The 19321-nt window shown below is 39.6% G+C and overlaps 1 protein-coding gene across 2 annotated transcripts in view; it reads left to right on the plus strand.

Annotated features, from left to right (window-relative positions):
* The window catches only part of CDK19 (cyclin dependent kinase 19), a gene marked incomplete at its 5' end in the record, with an annotated part of 160991 nt that overhangs the window by 123638 nt on the left and 18032 nt on the right, over window positions 1-19321 (plus strand). For both annotated transcript variants that reach the window (XM_080806930.1, XM_080806931.1), the window contains 2 exons: window positions 14775-14832; window positions 18925-19056. In XM_080806930.1, the coding sequence (XP_080663056.1) occupies window positions 14775-14832; window positions 18925-19056 (190 nt within the window). The remainder of the gene's footprint in view (window positions 1-14774; window positions 14833-18924; window positions 19057-19321) is intronic.

The raw sequence follows: 19321 nt of genomic DNA on the forward strand, positions 1-19321 counted from the left end.
GGTAGTGCTGCTGGGTTGTAACAGGTGGCTGAGAAGCAGTAAAAGGACACCATATGGAGGCATGAAATACTATAGTCCTTTAACTAAGAGAGAGCATTTGAAGGCACTTTAGGAACATCGCTGTATGAAAGACCAATATACAAAAGTCAAAGATGGCCTCTGTTTCCACTCAGCTAGAGAAGAAGTACTGTACTGTTCATCTTTGTGAAGGTTTGATTAAAATAAGTGTGCGGTGGTTGAAGAATTTTCTAGAAATCTCTGTATGCAGCATAGCTTCTCTTCATACCTTGTCTGACAAAGAGATACATCAAGTCTTTTAATTTTGTCTGTGCTAAACAGGGCCTGACAAGGTGAATGTTTTATACCACAATGAACCCCCTTAAAATCTCATTGCAGCCATCATGCTGGCATTTTGAAGAATTTTAGTAATGTTTTAGAGTTTAGCCTTGCTTAGTTCTTTTGAAATGGGAGCTTTGAGATCTTAGACTTAAAAAAATTTATTTCTAAGATAGCTAATCTTGATCTGTAAGCCCCAGCTTACTCATTTATAAAATGAGAATAATGATAGGTACTTTGTACAATTGTTGGTCTCCCAGTCTTAGCACAAGAATTCCTGAATTCCTCCTAATTTCCCTCTGTAGAAGCTTCTGGATCCCAATAGTAATCCAAGGATGCCCTTTCTTTTAACTGCCTTCTTTCCCATAATTCCTTTCACCTAAAACTCTAGCCCCTTCTGCTTTACAGTATAGAGTCCTATTAGAAACATGTGAACATGCTTCTTGGTGTTATTCTTTAAAAAAACAAAAAGTAAACTGTGTTTCACCCTGTTTATATTTAAACAGTGCTAATATTTTTTGCCGAGTCTTCATATTTAAAAATATCAGTTAAAAAAACTTGCTTAAGCGAAATCAAAATGAGTAAGAGCCTCAAATAACTTACTTTTCCTTCTAATAATCATGCTGATTGAATGACTTCCTTTTATTATTTTTTATTTGGTTTATTAAGTTAACATGCTACTTGAAGAATTATGGCAGAAAGTAGCATTTATTTTAATATGACTTAATCATCGTAATTTCTTTTAGAATGCAGAGCTAACAATGGAAAAGGAAAATATGGCTTGGTTATTTCCTGACTTGCAATTTTAGGTGTCTTTGGACGATTGCAGATCTTGTCATGCTGGTGAATCATATTGGGGATCCTGCTGGTGACCTTTGGTCCTTTACTAGTTCTTGGGGCTGGGTCCTGGAGAGTCTGTAGCTTAGCAGTTCATGTCTGCAGCCCGAAGGCCTTTGATGGTAGTGATGTCTCCCCTGTGCAGTGACTCCCATTCTGCCTGTACGTAAGGCCTTGTGAGGACAAGGCGAGATAATGTTTCTTAAGGTGCTCTGGATACCTTAAAACGTGAGAAAGTATTATTGAGGTGTTTTCTAGATATGGGCTCTGATTGTCTTTTTCTTTCTTTCTTTCTTTTTTTTTTTTTTGAGTGTGTGTGAGTGGGATAGGGGGCAGAGGGAGAGAGAGAGAGAATTTTAAGCAGGTTCCATGCCTAGCATGGAGCCGGACGTGGGGCTCGATCTCACAACCCTGAGATCATGACCTGAGCTAAAATCAAGAGTTGGGCGCTTGGCCGGCTGAGCCACCCAAGCACCCCTGGGCTGTGATTTTTTTTTTTTTTTTTTTTTGCGTCACAGGTTTTTCCATCATGCACACCCATACCCCAGTCATAGGAGCTTTCTGCACAGTCCTACACATCTGTCGGTGTGAGCTGGAGTGAAATGCTGCACCATCTGTTCCATAGACAGGTGATACATACTAAGAATCACACTTCCAAGAGGGCCCACGTCATAGGGGTTGAGACCTCTTCAGGTTCAGCTCGGGGACAGGCTCCTGTGATGATCCCTGACTTCTGCGTGAAGTAGTAGCCTGTACTGATAAACACATGTCTATCTAGAGGGTGGTTTGCCAAACTAACTCCAAAGTCGTAGCCTGTACTGATAAACACATGTGTATCTAGAGGGTGGTTTGCCAAACTAACTCCAAAGTCGCCGAGAGGCAATAGTCAAGATATGTTCCACAGTGGCAGGAATGGCAGAGACTGGTTAAGAACCAAGAGCTACAGACAGGAGCCCCAACACTTTGAGGCCTGTGTTTAAAACTGAAGAATCATTTCAGGTATCTTATTTCATTAAATTAGTATTATTGAGGTAGCATTCACAAACAATAACGTATATCCATTTTAGTTAGAAATTGATCACTTTGGACAAATGTGTATACCGGGGTAATCACTACCACAAGCATCCTATGTGACTAGCACTCTGGGGTCATTCAGGATCCCTCATTGAGAATGATGGTGTTTTCATCAAAAGGGGATCTGACATGCATGGACTGATGATTTATTTCATTGGGAAATTGCATATGACGATTATTTTGGGTGACCATATTCTCAACTAAGCACTCATCTGAGTAGAAGGCTTCTAGAGGTGAGGGCCATAAATCAAGTGTTGTGCATTTTCCAGATGTGATTTTGTTCTCATAACCCCAGTCTATGGTACATTTCTGAGAGACTCGAGTCCTGATCCTGCCTGGGTCTGCCACTGTCGGGGAGGCACGGGACTTGGGTAAGGCTGTATGTCTTTCACCTGCGTGTCTTCATGAGTCACAAGAGAGGGCTCAGTTTCATAATTTCTACTTCTGACCTTTTTTCCCCCCAAAACAAAGGTTGCCCCTATTTATTGCTGAACCAGCAGAGAACAGTCATCCACCCTCCCCCATAAAACATGTCTATTGTTGAGGTAGGCGTGATGTTTACAGAGTGATAGGATGGGAGCACGTGACCTGCGTGCAGCGTGAGCACGTGCTGTCTCATGTGCCGTCCCTTATAGACCCAGCTTGGCTCTTCTCTCATGTCTACTCTTGGAGCTGTTCCAGATTTTATCACCAGTTTTCATCCAAATGCTGTGGGGCATGGGATGACTCTGCTTTTGCTCCGCGGCCAGGAAGCGCTTGATCCTGAAAGTCTGGTGAGAAGACATGGCCAGGAACAGTCAACGGCACACACCACCATGGCGGAGAAACGGAGCGAGGAGCCGGGCCTTTTCCATTCTTAGTGTCTCATGATAGTAAGACTGAATTATTTGATTTAAGTATGAATGCCACAGATGTAAATAGAAAACTTCTTCCTACCGGCATGGCTCCTCTGAGGACAGACTGTACTCGTTAATGAGAAGGATAGAATCTGAGTGTCTTTGTAGCATTAGTCCTGGCGTTGCCGTCAATGTAGGATTTATCTTGATTGTACTCTTAGTGACCTCGCAGTTAGTTAGCTAAGTAGTCTTCTAGATACCTGTTGTTTGTCTTGCATTAAGCTTTTCATAATGGCTGCTTTTTATTGGTTCTTGTTAGAGAAAAGAAAACCTTATCTCTGCTGTCCAGGCCTGTAACCACTCCTAAAAGGCAACAACAAAGAAGTGCATTGTTAACTGTTGTGCCGGCTGGGTTGGCAGGCATTGTTTACTGTGAACACCAAGGTTTGATGAACAGAGGTTATTCAGATTAACCTATTACAGATGCCTCCAGACCATTTTAAGGCAAAATGAAATGAATCACAGCATTTAATACTGCAGACGGCTCCTGAGTTACAGATAGCCTGCATCTAGTTGTAGATAAATAATTTTGAACTGGGAAGGCATTTTTGCTTAGAAACAGCAGTTTGAACAGTAGTTAGGTTCTCTGTTTCACCCTTCACAAAGGCCTGTTTCACCCACAATATAGCTAAAGTGGGACGCTTATAGAACTATGGAACCTAATTGTCATTGTAAGTAGATGGTTCATTTATAACTGAATTTCTGTGGGGGAAGTGGTGGCTTACAGACTCAGAATATTTGCTTTACAGACAGATTTTGATCTTCTAATATTTACCAGGAGCTATCTATGCTGAGCGCTGGGACTACACAGATAAATGAAATACAGTCCCCTCCCTTAGTGAAGGCAGGGTGGGGAAGAAACACAAAGGGATCATCACATAACAACAAGGCTTAAAAACCATGACGGAGGGGCTTGGGTTGGTTGAGTGTCTGCCTTCGGCTCAGGTCTTGATCTCCAGGTCCTGGGATCCAGCTCTGTGTCGGGCTCCTGTCTCAAGGAGGAATCTGCTTCTTCCTCTTCCTCTTCCTCTTCCTCTACTCTCCCCCAGCCCCCACTCATGCACGTGCTCTCTCTCTCAAATAAATAAATAAAATCTTAAAAAAAAAAGACGTTATGAGATATAGTCGGGGATCCGTTATGCATAAGGTAGTGAACACAGGAGGACATCTGACCAGTTGGGATGGGGGCTGTCAGAGGACTCACACTGAGCTGACTCTAATGGAGGAATAGAAATTTTTAAAATGAAAGGGGGGGAGACGCAGGGCAGCATTCCAGGTAGAGGAGACAGCAGGAGTAAGAGCGTGGGGTAAGAAACTGCAAGGATGTTGGTATCACTGGAACGAAGCAAGAAGTAGTGAATGACGAAGCAGAAAGGAAGAGTAGGGACCCGACTGTGGTGATCCCTCACCATCATGTTCAGAAGCGTGGACTTCATCTGTGACTACTTGGAGCTGAGCTGGTCAGGTTTTTGCTTAAGAGAGACCACTCAGACAGGGATTTGGAGAATTGGTGTGAGGGTGCCAGGATGGCAGATACATGATCAGGTGGTGGTGAAGTGACGAAGACCTGGCAGAGGTAATCAAGATAGACAGGAGTGGAAATAGTAGCTGAATATTTAGAAAGTAAGATAATCAGATCTGAGAATTCTATTTGAGGGATAAAGGACAGGGTGTTGAGACTTCTGCTTTTGTTGACTGAGAAAGGAATACCGGAAAAAGAGGCAGTAAAAAACCCGTTTGAACAAGTGGAGATGACTTTGGAAACAGCCAACCTACCGTTGACCTAACTCTAAGCTATATCGACGATTAGAGACCTGTGGTTATAGATTTAACTGTCATTAGCATATGCATGGTTGCCGAAACTCTAAAATAAACTAAAATTGGGATTTTTTTAAAAAACCTCTATGGGTTTTTACCAGTATCCCAAAGTAGAATGTTCCTGTGAAATCTTTTGTAGGCTGAAATGGAGTAAAGAAATGTAACCGTTAATTTTTATGGACGTTTTTGAGCTTTCCTAGACCCAAGAAATAACCTCCCTCAGGCGTTTCTGATGCCTTAGGACTCATCTTGCTACCGGATGCACACAGTAAATCCAGAGAAAGCCCAGATGCTCATAGTTGCAAGCGATGGCAGGTTGATGCTGAGTGCTGCGTAGGGAAAGGAGATGGCAAGCCATTCACCTTGCGCTGGACCCACGGCCACCATGAGGGCTCCTGTGCAACAAAGCTGATCACGATCTTCGCTTCTCACCTTTTTTTGTAAAAGCGAAATCTTCGTATTTCTTTCAGTTAGAAAAAGCAGGTATTGCTTTTTTTATACTGTCAAGAAGGTTATTTTAAGGCATAAACAGTTATGATAAACTGAGGCTCTTAGCAAATGACTGTTGTGTTTGCTAAGGAAACAAAGCACATATATCTCACTCATTCTTTGCGCAATTTGTTACAACACAGAATCTTTTTTGTTCAAGGTGAACAATGGAAAATGGTATGAAGAACATAAACGGAAGGTTTTCTCCCGGGAATGTACTTCCATATCAAATGTGAGGAGAGTGGTGCCACTAGTAAATTGAAGTAAAAGAATAGTTCTAGCCATCCATATGAAGCCCGCACTATTCATTGTTCAGAAATGAGCCTGTTTGATATTCTGATTGGTTTTGTCCCTATTATTCAGAATTGTAGACAATTGTGTTTGTGTTTTCCTGTCTTCTTTATTGGTGATGGTAAGAGTCATCTTGTGGCTTCATATTTTTGTTGCAAATGTCCTGGGGTGGGGAGTACAAAGGAAATAGAGTAAAGGATAATTGTGTATCTTTAGGCTGTTCTTTTATGAGGTGCCAATTAACTAAAATAAATTTAAACCTGTGGGGAGAAAATTGATTCTATAGAAGGAGAAAGCAAATCCAAAGTACATGCAAAGCATCCTGAATGTAACTTCAGAATTAGCTAAATTTTGCTAAAATGCTGGTTACTTCTAGAATAGTTTCTAAGTAATCACATTGTCACATGATCTCCCTGACTTTTGCCTTTAAAGTACAATTTAACCGAAACGAACCCTGTAGCCTTGATTTGTCTATCCGATTTTATTGCTGATAACTTAAATGCGAGGCATCCAACTCCTGCCATTTCTGCTGTTGCTATGGTAACAAAAGTGTGCAAACCCAGCAGTATCACTTTCTTTCACAGCTGGCATTTTGTGTTCACAGTAAGAGGAGTTTTAGTAAAGCGTAGTCTGTGTTAATTGGGATGTAAGTAGGTCAGAACAACTTTGGTATCCTCTCTTCGTTCTTTCAGGTTGTGCGTGGGTGTGGGTGCGTTGCTTGAGCTGCAGTTGGCTTAATTTTTTTTTTAAAGCATATACTTTCACTTAAAGTAATCACTATTAAGTTAGTCTTTTGAAAATGAAGCATAATATCTGTAAATGTGACTTGGTTTGGAACCTTCAGGATCAGGTGGAGCTCTGAGACTTGCCCCAGACCGGGAGGCCCTTGAATATTTCAAGGTAATGATTGATATGAAAATGCTTTGAAAATGTAAATGCATTTTAATGATGCTTATAATATTTATTTTGTTGTTATCATTGTTATTTTGAAACATCACATATCTTGTGACCTGAATATTTATTTACTTGTTCTGGGGGGGACATGTAATCCCAGTTAAGGGGTACGTATTTAAAAATGACTTCCTGTGCAATTCTGGGTCTTAACTTGACTACAGCAGCCCTTCTCTGTGGATACTGCCAAGCCCTGGGTTCCTTTCTTAGGTTGTGCAAAAGAGCTTATAGCCACTTATAGCTCCCCCCAACCACGTCATTGCCTCTGCCCTCAACTCACGCTCTACGGGGGGACCCCACACTTAGAGCTTCCCTAGGCTTCAAGTATCTTCTATAAAAGGTATTCCTTACAAACTTCGGTACCAGCTAGAATCCTCTTTTCTCTGTCTCTCTCTGTAACCTCATTCCATTGTGGTGCTCACTTCTCTGTTTCTATAGAGCACGACTGCACAAACTTCTGAGAGTTAGCTGGCAGTGATCGGAGACCAGCTTCCTGCTTTTCTCCCATTCAAAGACTCATAATCTATTTTCATTTCTTATGTGAAGCTTTTCTCCCACATCACATACTTTGTGTTTTTATCTTACAGATTCATTTTGAAAGGGTTTAAGCTCAAAATTTAGGAATTACAAATAATGTAGCAAAGGGTATGTAAGGTGGTTTATTTGATAATTTGATAATTTTTAAGTTTTATTAATTTAAGTAATCTTTATACCCAATGTGGGACTTGAACTCATGACTCCAAGATCAAGAGTTGCATGCCCTTCTGACTGAGCCAGCCAGACCCCCAAAGAATTTTTATATCCCGGAGAATCTATTCTTACTAAGGCCTTCAACAGTATACTCTAATTCTGCCTTTACCTTCTTTCTGCTTATTTGGGTCTCATTCTCTGTAAATGGGCAGAAGTTGTCTCTTCCCATCTTTCATTCTATTGCACCTAAAGACCACCTCTTCCTTTTCAAGCTCTCTTAGCTTCTAGAACCCTAATGCTGTTTTCTTACCTTAGTTGCTCCTTCACAGGGTTTTTCATTAGCTTGTTTTCCTCGAAGCACCTTTTATTTCTCTCAGCATTATTTATTTTTTTATTAAAAAATACTGTTTCTCGGGGCACCTGTGTGGCTCAGTGGGTTAAGCCTCTGCCTTTGGCTCAGGTCATGATTTCAGGGTCCTGGGATCGAGCCCCACATCGGGCTCTCTGCTCAGCAGGGAGCCTGCTTCCTCCTGTCTTTCTCTCTCTCTCTGCCTGCCTCTCTGCCTACTTGTGATCTCTGTCTGTCAAATAAATAAAATATTTAAAAAAAAACCTGTTTCTCTAATGTATACCAAAAAATACAAAGTCAAACATTATAGAAGTATGTGTTATAGAAAATGATAGTCTCTCCATATCCTTCTATCAGAGATTTGGCAAAATGGCAAAATCCATGTTGTACAACCTATGAGAATTATGAGTAGGACAAAAGGTAATATATAATAGAATGATGTGAATTCTAGTCATGTAAAACCTTGTCTTTCCAAGTTCCTGCATCATTCTGTATAACTGATAAGCTTCACCGTATCTCTCCACTGGTTCTCCTGTGCTGACTCTCCTACTGTCTCATTGACTCCAGCCACATTGACCTCTTCGCTCCTTCTCCAGTTAGCCAGCCTGCTAGCTCACCAAGGCTTCTCCTCACTGCTCTACACCATGGCCTTGCCCTTCTGCAAATCTCGTGGGAGCCCTCACCTATTCTCAGAGCACGTACCAGACGGTGCTCAAGAACTTACTGAGTTCTGGTACTCTGATGACTTGTGCCAAAAGCAGAACCATCGGGAACAGCAAGCAAGCCTTCTGTTGGCTTTCCAGATTTTTCTAGAATCATCAGCGCCTTATTCTGTGCTTCTCAATGCCCACTGTTCTCCCTAGCAGGTCTCCAGTTCACCAGGCCAGCTCCTGTCTCTAACCATTCAGTTTCCCCTTCCCTCTGTTAGATGGCTCTTCCCTTAGATTACAGCAGCTTATTACTCTACTTTCTTCAGGTCTTATCCCAAAAGTTACCTTCTCAAAAGGAGGCATTCTCTGAGCCATTTAAAATAGTGCTTATTGGGACGCCTGGGTGGCTCAGTTGGTTAAGCCGCTGCCTTCGGCTCAGGTCATGATCCCAGCGTCCTGGGATCGAGTCCCACATCGGGCTCCTTGCTCCACAGGGAGCCTGCTTCTCCCTCTGTCTCTCTGTCTGCCTGTGCTCACTCTCTCTCTCTCTCTGACAAATAAATAAACAAAATCTTAAAAAAAAAAATAAAAATAAAATAAAAATAAAAATAAAAAAAATAAAATAAAATAGTGCTTATTACTCTTGAAAATGACACCCTCCCAGCAATGCATATCCCCATTCCTCACTTTGTTTTTTGTCTTTATTATCGTCCTCATATATGATATATACAAAAGAGTATTTGGAATGTTATGTACCTTACAAAGGCATAACAGTTGAGAGCTTGTCACTTACCCCAGTAACTGGAGCATTACTGATAGCTTGCTTCTGTTTATGCTTCCCCCATCCCAACCTCCTGCCTCCTGAAGACGTTAACAAATATCCTAAGTTTTGAATCCATTATTCACTCCTTTTTAAAAAATAGGTTTATCCCATTTGTATGTGTGCCTGTACAGTATATTCTTTAGCTTTGCTTGGTTTTTAAGGTTTATGAAAATGGCATTCTGCTGTATAAAGTCTTCTAAACTTGCTTTTTTTTACTCAACATTATGCTTCCAAGGTTCAGACTTTTTTTTTTTTACCTTTATTAGTAACTGCCAAATTTTCACTGCTATTTTAAAATTCATTGTGTGATTCTACCAAAATTAATTTCTCCATTTTTCTATTAGCTAGAAATTTGGGTTGTGTCCAGATTTTTTGTGTGTGTGTGTTACAATCTATGCTGCTATGAACATTCTCTGGTGTGTCTAAAAATGGAATTACTGAGTCAAAGGGTATGTAATTGTTCAGGTTTGCAAGATGATGCCAAATTGCTTTCCAAAGAAGTTGTACCAAGTTATTCTCTTACCAACAATGTATTGGAGTTCCCCCTGACCCGATAGTTCTTATTAATCAATAGTTCCTGCTCAGTAGTTCTTAATTTTTAACCCATATATTAGGTGTAAAATGGTATCTCACTGTGATTTTAATTGCATTTCCCTCATGATCGATGAGGTTGAACATCTTCATATGCTTAGGGGTAAAATGTTTCTTCTTTTGTTAAATGCCTGTTCGGACATTTTGCTCATTTTTCTATTAGGTTGTTTTTATATTGACTTTGGGAGTCCTTTATTCTGGACACAAAATTTTTGTTACTGATGTGTATTGCAAATACTTCTGGCAGTTTGTGCTTTGTCTTTTTATTTTCTTTATTTTTGATGGTTAAAAGTTATTTATTTTTTTTTAAAAGATTTTATTTATTTATTTGACAGATAGAGATCACAAGTAGGCAGAGAGGCAGGCAGAGAGAGAGGAGGAAGCAGGCTCCCTGCTGAGCAGAGAGCCTGATGTGGGGGTCGATCCCAGTACCCTGGGATCATGACCCGAGCCGAAGGCAGAGGCTTTAGCCCACTGAGCCACCCAGGCACCCCAGTTAAAAGTTATTTTTTAAATTTTTTAAAAGATTTTATTTGTCAGACAGAGATCACAAGTAGGTGGAGTGGCAGGCAGAGAGAGGGGGAAGCAGGCTTCCTGCTGAGCAGAGAGCCCGATGCAGGGCTCGATCCCAGGACCCCGGGATCATGACCTGAGCCAAAGGCAGAGGCTTAACCCACTGAACCACCCAGGCACCCTGGAAGTTATTTATTTTTATTTTTATTTATTTATTTATTTAGTTTTTAGATTTTATTTATTTGAGAGAGAGAGATCACAAGTAGGCGGAGGCAGGCAGAGAGGTGGAAGCAGACTCTCCACCAAGCAGAGAGCCCGATGCGGGGCTCGATCCCAGGACCCCGAGACCATGACCCAAGCTGAAAGCAGAGGCCTAACCCACTGAGCCACCCAGGCGCCCCTGAAAGTTATTTTTAATAGCCAGATTTATCAGTCTTTCATGATTATTTTTTTTTATCTTGTTTAAGGAATTCTTTCCTACACGAGGGTCAGAAAGATATTCTCTATATTCTCCCTTACCCTCCACAGTTTTAAAGTTTTGTTTTTCATGTTTAAATCCTTAATCTGCCTGAAATTGTGTGTATGGTATGAGGTGAGTTTCATTTTATTTATTTTTTCCCCACTTGGATGACCTGTTGTACTAACACTGTTTAGTAAATGGTTCCTCTTTTCTCCACTGACCTGTAGTTCCTCTTCTCCCAGTATCATGGTTCTGTCTGGGCTCTCCATTCTATCCCATTAATCTGTATGTCTCTCTTTCTCTCTCTACCAGTATAACACTGTCTTAGTTACTGGCTTTAAAATAAATTGTGATGTCCTGTTTCCAGCCAGGTGCTTCTCCTCATCCCCTACCTCTAGCACTTCATGACTATCTTGGTCAACCTTAGGTCTTTGCTCTTACACATACATTTTATTTTCTGCATTTTAAAATCAGCTTTTCAAGTTTACACACACACACACACACACACACACACACACACACACAACTTAGATGGAATTAGAATTGAAATTGCATTGAATTTACAGATAAGTATGGGGAAAATTAATGTCTTTATAGAGTCCTCTTATCTATAAGCTGGCCTCTTAATTTACTTAGGGCTTACTAATGTCATTTAAGAACAAGTTTCAAGATTTTCTGTATAAAAATCTTGTACCTCCTTTAGTGTATTTTTTCTTAGGAACCTTATAGTTTTTTATTACTATAGAAGTGCTGCCTTTCAAAAATTTTATTTCCTACCCCCCCCTTTTTTTTTAAAAGATTTTATTTATCTATTTGACAGACAGAGATCACAAGTAGGCAGAGAGGCAGACAGAGAGAGAGCGGGGGAAGCAGGCTCCCTGCTGAGCAGAGAGCCCGATGTGGGGCTCAACCCCAGGACCTGGGACCATGACCTGAGCCGAAAGCAGAGGCTTTAACCCACTGAGACACCCAGGCGCCCCTCCTACCTTTTTTTTCTTCCTTTTTGCTGATATATAGAAATACATTTTTTTTCATATTGTTCAGTTAGACAAACATCCTACTAAACTTTCTTACTATTGCTAATAATATATCTGTAAATACTTTGAATTTTTTATGTAAATAATTATATCATCTTCAAAGAATAATTTTTGTTTCTGCCTTTCCAATCCATATTCCTTGAATTAATGCTTTATAGCACTAGACTTACATTGCGGTGTTGATTTTAGAAGTGGTAATGGTAGGTATCTGCAGTAGTCCTGATTTTAAAGGGAATGTTCCCATGCTGCTTCTTAGTTTTTGATACATACCCATTATCAGGTTAAGGAGGTACTTTTCTAGTCTAACTTGCTGAGAGATTTTTATCATGAATGGGTGTTAAGTTTTGTCAAGTGCTTTTTGAGCCTCTATCAAGATAATTATATCATTTTTCTTTTTTAATATGCTAATAGGGTAAAGCACATCTATAGGTTTTCTGACATTAAGCCATCCTGGAATTCCTGTTAGTAGCTTTTGACTTAATAATATTTTGTTTAATATTTTTACATCTATACTCATGAGTATTTTTGTATCTATATTTATGAGGTTGGCTTGAAATTTTTCTTTCTCATACTTTGGGTTTTCTACCAAGATTATATTGGCCTTCTAGAATGTAATGGGAGCATTCCCTCTTTTTCTATTCTCTGTAAATGTTTGAATAGATTGAACAATCTGTTCATCGAAAATTTGGAGAACTTGCTTTTGTGATGATTTGAGGTCCAGTGTTTTCTTGGTAGGAAGATTTTTAACTTTAAATTTATTTAGCACGTATTGGTTTCTTAAGCTTTTATAATTCATTTTGAGTCAATTTGTTGGTTACATTTTCTTCATTTGGTCTGTTTTGTACACATTTTAAAATTAATCGATACAAAGTTCTTTTGGGGGTTCTTTTATCCTTCTAACCTCCATTGGATCTGTTTTTATGGCCACTCCTGTAATTTGTAATGTTTATTTGTACTTTCTCTTCTCTTGCAGTAGTTGTCCTAGAGGCTTCATAAATACTGTCTCATTCATAGATTTCTGCCCTTACCATTATCTTTTTACTTCTACTTACTTTTGGTTTATTTTGGTACTTTTCGTAACCTGCCTGATATTCTAAAAAGCAGTTTGTCTGTCTTTCCCTACTAGATTTGAAAGCTCTTTGATATTAAGAGCTTCATGTTTTATTTTTCTTTCTTCCTAGGAAGTCTGCAGTACGGTGTTTTATCTATAATGGATCGCTGATAAGTTGTTGTCAAACTTGAACCTTGCGGGTTTGGGTTTCGTCTAGTGCTATTTTCTCTTTTGGCTGTGATAAACTGATTTTGTGTCACGTCGTCTTCAGTCATCATACTCCAGTGACAATGACTTTCAAATCCAAACCTTCCTATTTCCATTCCCCTGGCTAGTGGGACTTAGGCATCTCACATTGTTTCCCCCTCCCTAACCAGGACCTCTCATAACTTTTCCTTAATAAAGGCACCATCATCCTTCCAGTTATAGAAACTCAAAACCTTGCTGAAATTTTTTAATCACCCTTTGTCTTAGTCTTCTGACTTCAACTAGTTGCAAAGTCCCGCTAATTGCTCCTCCATACCTCCCACTCGTTTTCAGCCGAGAAGACCTTGGACAGAGCCTAGTTCTGATAATGCCCCCTTTCCTATCACCTCATGCCTGTCACATAAAGGTCGGATTACTTCACCTGGCATTTAAGACTATCCCAAGTCTAGGTTCACTTTACTACCCCCAACATGAGTCCCCTGGGTTCTGTCCAGAGTTCTGTCCAGGTTACTGTCTCCTAAGCCTACCTCATTCATAGCCTTTTTCACCTCCTGTCGTTCTCTTACCCTTCTACTCTACCATGCTAGTTCCTGTTCATTTTTCAGGATCTGGATAATGGAAACACCCTTGCCCTCACCTCCAATGAATAGTTCCCTCAACAATGGAAACTCTGGTTAATCACTTCCGACTTTGAGCTGTTTTTTTTTTTTTTTTTAAGTGCTTATTGTTTTCATTGAAATTTTGAAAAGAGCCAGCAAATTGGAGGGGATTTAAAGTAATCTGGTTTCTAACCCAAGACCTCACTTCTCTCTGTAACTCATAAATGACATTAGCTTTTAAGATCAGAGCTCTTGTTTTTTCTTTCTACTTATGTAATGAGCATTTGGAGGTTAGAAATTTGGTTCATCATTGCGCTTGTATTTCCTTTTAATTGTTAATTTTTTTTCTCCCTAGAAGACGCTAAAAATATATTCATTGATTGAATGAATGAATCATAAATTTTCTCCCTAAATAGTTTACAGAGGAGACTGACTTGCCCAAAAGCCTGTTTCCATAGTTCCTCTGTTTCCTGAGATTTACAAATGAGGATGAGTTAAAAAAACAGTGGATACATTTGCAGCTCATTCTTTTCTTTATATAGCTCTGTATTAGCCCTGGTTTTTATTTTACTACATCTTGAAATTCTGTTTGGAATTTCTCACTTTGCATACGGATTTTAATGGAGTCTCGTGAATGTTGATTGTGCTTTCCTATAGTAGTTTAGAAATATTGAGCAAGGAATATTCCATTTGAATCATTTAAATGAAGGCAGTGATGTTGTGGGTGGAAATTTTACATAAAAATTTTCAACCACAAAAATTCTTTGTTATGGGCAGCAAGTGGACAGTTTATAATATGTGCAGGTTTTTAAAAAAATTATTATTACTTGTTACTTCCATGGAATAAACAGAAATGATAGCTTCAATTTCTTTATAATTAGTTGTATGATATAATTTTGAAAATAAGATGTTTTCAAAGCAGCGATGTTTATAGAAGTTTAGTGCTAACTTCAAGTATGTCAAATGCTTTTATATAGAGGGTACTTAATATTCTCTTATGGTTTTGATGCAAATATAGAAATGATATTTTCATATTTTAAGAACTTCTTTCCATTTTAGAGCATGTCAAAAGAATAAACATAGTAATTTGAGTGCTCTATTTTTATTTCTAGAAACCAGCAAATATCCTAGTAATGGGAGAAGGTCCTGAAAGGGGGAGAGTCAAAATAGGTAGGTAATTATTTCTAAAATAACTTGTTAAGAAACTGAAGTGGCTACAAAGGTGGTATCCCCTTTTTAAGACTCTTATTTAAGTAGCTAAATTTCACATGACTTCCTCATCATATTTTTAGGAAATATGTTGGGGAATGTAGATAAATAGTTTATAAAACTCCTTAGGTTTATTCCCCAAAGAAAGTTCTGTGATTCTAAGCTCAGTCAAGCAAGCCCACAAAAACTTCATTCCCATACAGTACCTAAGCTTGTGTTTATGCTGTGATTACTGTCCTGCACATTCCCCTACACATAATCTGCTAAGTCTTGCTTTGCTGCTCAGCCATATCGAAGATATCTGCTGTACCCTCACCAACCACGTTCTGTCAGCACTGCGCTGCCTTTGAAAGGGTCTCCAACAGAGTGACTCTCCCCTCCTCAGTGCAGGCTGGTGACCTCCCCTTCCCACCCCCAGGTTCTAAACATCTTCCTGCTGTAGATAAGTTCTCACACTGCTGTGTCTCCACTCTCCGCTTCCCAAGTTTCTCCTTGTCACTTTTCAACATTGATAACCCTATTCCCAATGCTAGAATAAATCTCATATCCATTGTGTTTTCTCTACCATGTGTTCATTTTTCTCCCCCCCCCCGTTCCTATACTTCTAAAACACACAGTGTTAACCCATGGGTTCCACTCACCCTAATTTGTTATAATCTGTCCTCTAATTCCATCCCTCTGTCGAAACTGCTCTCCTAACAGTCACCTATGACCTCTGTCTCACCAGAGCCGGTGGCCCATAGTTAGTCACCATTTTCCTTTATTGCCTTAGTCATTCCTTCCTCTGACTAGTCTGACTTCAGGACTGTCTTTTCCCTTGGTCTGTGGCGTCACAGAATTCTATTTTTCTATTTACTCTTTTTGCTCTTTCTTCTGCATTTATTCATTATTGGTTTTTATTCCTATTAGCCTTTGTTTCAAGATCCCCTAGGCACTGGCTTGGGACATGGCCTCCCTCTACAATTCCTTCTTTAAGGAACTGCTAAGTTGTGCCCTAAAATCATGGATTCTCTAAACATTTTACAATCTGAATCTCAGATTCTCTTCTCTCACCCTAGCCGAAATCCTTACTTGGATTTTATCTTTACTTTTATTTGTTGCTGGCAACCTCTCCTCCATTGTTTCAAACCAAATTCATCATCACCATCCCGTACTCTCCCTTGTTTGTATCAATTGTCTCGTTTATCCTCATCCACTGCACTTGCTGTCTTCTCACCACTCCCAGGGATCTCTAGTTCTCCGCAGCATAAATTCTGTACTCCAGCCAGGCCCCTCAGTTGCCCTCCTGTTAAGAGTTTTAGGATTGTAATTCTATCCAAGATTAGGGATAAAGTCAGGGTTAAAAGTAAGCAATAAGCAATGCCAACAGTCCAGTCAACAATCTGGTTGATTTAATTGTTTCTAAATTTTATTTAGAAATGGATGCCTATGCTTAACATTTTAATATAGTCCTTTTCTGAAAAGGACCTGAAAAGAAAAGTACAAATGGAAAACGCTTCAGGCCCTTTGCTGCACCTGAGCTGCCCCTGCCCCAGCAGCCTAAAGACTTCAGGCCTCACGTGAAATGCTTGCTCGCTCCCTTTGCTGTTCTCAAGTCCCACGTTCAATGTAGTCCAGCGCTGCAGAGGTTTGCCAAACAATGTTCCAGGAAGGAGACATGAGCCCTCCCCTCAAAGGACATCGAGTCTAGTAGAAGCCACGGCAACTTGCCTTTAGCTTTATAGCCCTTACCCTTTTTTGTTTTTATCTACTCCGTGTATTTTGTCACCTCAGCCTCCTGTAAGTCCCATAGTGGTAGACACTGCCTTTTCCTGTTTTTCTCCATCATTTGATACTATCTAATTAGCACTCACACCAGAATGTTATTTCTGCAGTCCATTGAATTGGACAGTTTCACTCATATCTAATTTTAGGAAAACAACTGTTAGTAATAATGTTTGGGCTGGTTACTTATGTCTAAAGTACTAATTATTATTATTTTTTAAAGATTTTATTTATTTGACCCACAGAGAGAGGTCACAAGTAGGCAGAGAGGCAGGCAGAGAGAGAGGGGGAAGCAGGCTCCCTGCTGAGCAGAGAGCCCGATGCAGGGCTCGATCCCAGGACCCTGAGACCATGACCTGAGCCGAAGGCAGAGGCTTAACCCACTGAGCCACCCAGGCGCCCCTAAAGTACTGATTATTTGAGAAAGGGTTTGAAACTCCTTTAAAGTTCAAACAATAAACAAAAATTATTTTTGAAAATGCTTATTGTTTCCTTTGGACTTAATTTCATCTGACAGTGAATCGATGAGGCTTATATAAAACTAAGAAGGTAGAGAATAAGGGGAGAAATACAGCTTTTACTTAAAAATACATGCTTTTCATATAACTTTGCCATCAGTAGCAATCAGCATCTATTAAATACATAAAGTGGTGCTTTAAGTAGGCGTAATATTGGTAGAATGATTTTGAATGTTTTTGTTTGCTCTAGGGCAATTTAGTTAAGAAAGAGCAGGCATAGCACAGTCTTCCTTGGATAGCTTTCTGTTTTTTTTTTTTTGTTGTTTTTTTTTATTTGACAGACAGAGATCACAGGTAAGCAGAGAGGCAGGCAGAGAGAGAGAGGAGGAAGCAGGCTTTCCTGCTGAACAGAGAGCCTGATGCGGGGCTCGATCCCAGGACCCTGAGATCATGACCTGGGCTGAAGGCAGAGGCTTTAACCCACTGAGCCACCCAGACGCCACGGATAGCTTTCTGTTTTATGACCTGTGTTCTCCAAAGCATTCTCAGGAAGCCTTGTAAACTATTGAAACTCCAAAAAACCAAAATCACTCTAAGTTAAAATTGTAATGTATATCATAGCATGTTAGTTTTAGATTAAATGATTCTCTGTAGTTGAAACCTTAATGTGCTATTACAGAATGTACATTATTCCTTATGCAATCAAAATATACCGTGTCTGTTACGTATTTCAAATGATAGAGGTCTTTTACTCTCAGGATTTTGCCTTTGGGACATGGGTGTATCTGTTGGATGTCAGATAAATGACTAAGAATACAGCTGCTAAATTATAACATGGTTTGAGTACATTTTTACTTTCTATCCCTGTGACCTGGGGCAAGTCATTTCACTGCCATGGGCTTTAGATTCTTCATCTCAGAGGTGGTGAACAAAATACTTACTAAGCCAGCATTCGTATGAGGATCAGATGAAGTGATAGATGATATGTGTGAAAACCATCTTTAAACTCTAAAGTGCTTGATAGATAACAGGTATTTGTTTTTTATGAAATCTTAAGAAAATTAGATAGTCTCCAGGAACTTATAGTAGTAACTATTCTTTTTATTACTTGTGTACATCTCTAATCTAGATCAGTTAGCTTTGATATAGTCCTTTGTTAAATCCTGAATTATAACAAATTATGTCTTACATATTCTATGGAATGTTCTTGGAAACATGTTTATGATGTGCTGGTAATTATACAGCAGTGACTCTCTGAGGTTGAAAAGCCCCAGTTTGTAGCATTGGCTGTTTTTCAGGATGCAGATATTCCCATCATAGCCAATTTCCAGTCACCAGCATGACATCAGTGAATTCAGAATTGGGGAGAAATGTGTGCAAATTGGCTCTCATGTGTCCATGAGACAACTCCAGCTCACACCAAACTAAGATACAGTCAGTCTTTAGGTGCACGGGCATACAGGGGTCATAATTAATCCTGGAAACTTGTAGACTATTTCAATTTTATAAAATAATTTAAGATTATTGCAATGTTTCTGAAAGCCAGGGGTCTGAAGTCAGACCTGGATTCTCATTATGACTCTGTGTCGTTTACTAGCTCTCTGACCTTGGGCAAGTCAGACTGTCTTTAAGCCTAAGTTTCCTTATCAGTAAAATAGGCACAGTAGTTATATCTACCTCCGAAGGGGGAATCTGGTGCCTGGTGCAGACCCCTGGTTGAAAAGGGAGGAAAAGAATTGCTTTATAAGGCTAGTGGCTATTGTCCTCAACCTTGCATGGTTCTAGTAGCATGCCAAACTGAGTTTCATCTTAATTTGTCTCATTTTTTTAGCTGACATGGGTTTTGCCAGATTATTCAATTCTCCTCTAAAGCCACTGGCAGATTTGGATCCAGTAGTTGTGACTTTTTGGTATCGGGCTCCTGAACTTCTGCTTGGTGCAAGGCATTATACCAAGGCCATTGGTAAGTCAGTCTAAAATGATGTACTGTCGTAGCATCGAATTATCATGAACACCCACGTGGTATAATAATAACGAAGCTGCTTTGTAAAAACCACTTTTATGCTTCTTTCAAAAGTCCCGTTGTCTTCTGTGTTCCTAGATATTATATTCTGGTAGATTAGGATTTTTAACTTTATAGGAGGAATGGTTCTTTAAAAAGAAGAAAGCATTTTCTGTTAGAGAATAGAGTTATCTGATCCTGTTGAGTTGCTATGGAGATGATAACG

This window comes from Martes martes, assembly GCF_963455335.1.
Source record: "Martes martes genome assembly, chromosome: 6".
NCBI lineage: Eukaryota > Metazoa > Chordata > Mammalia > Carnivora > Mustelidae > Martes > Martes martes.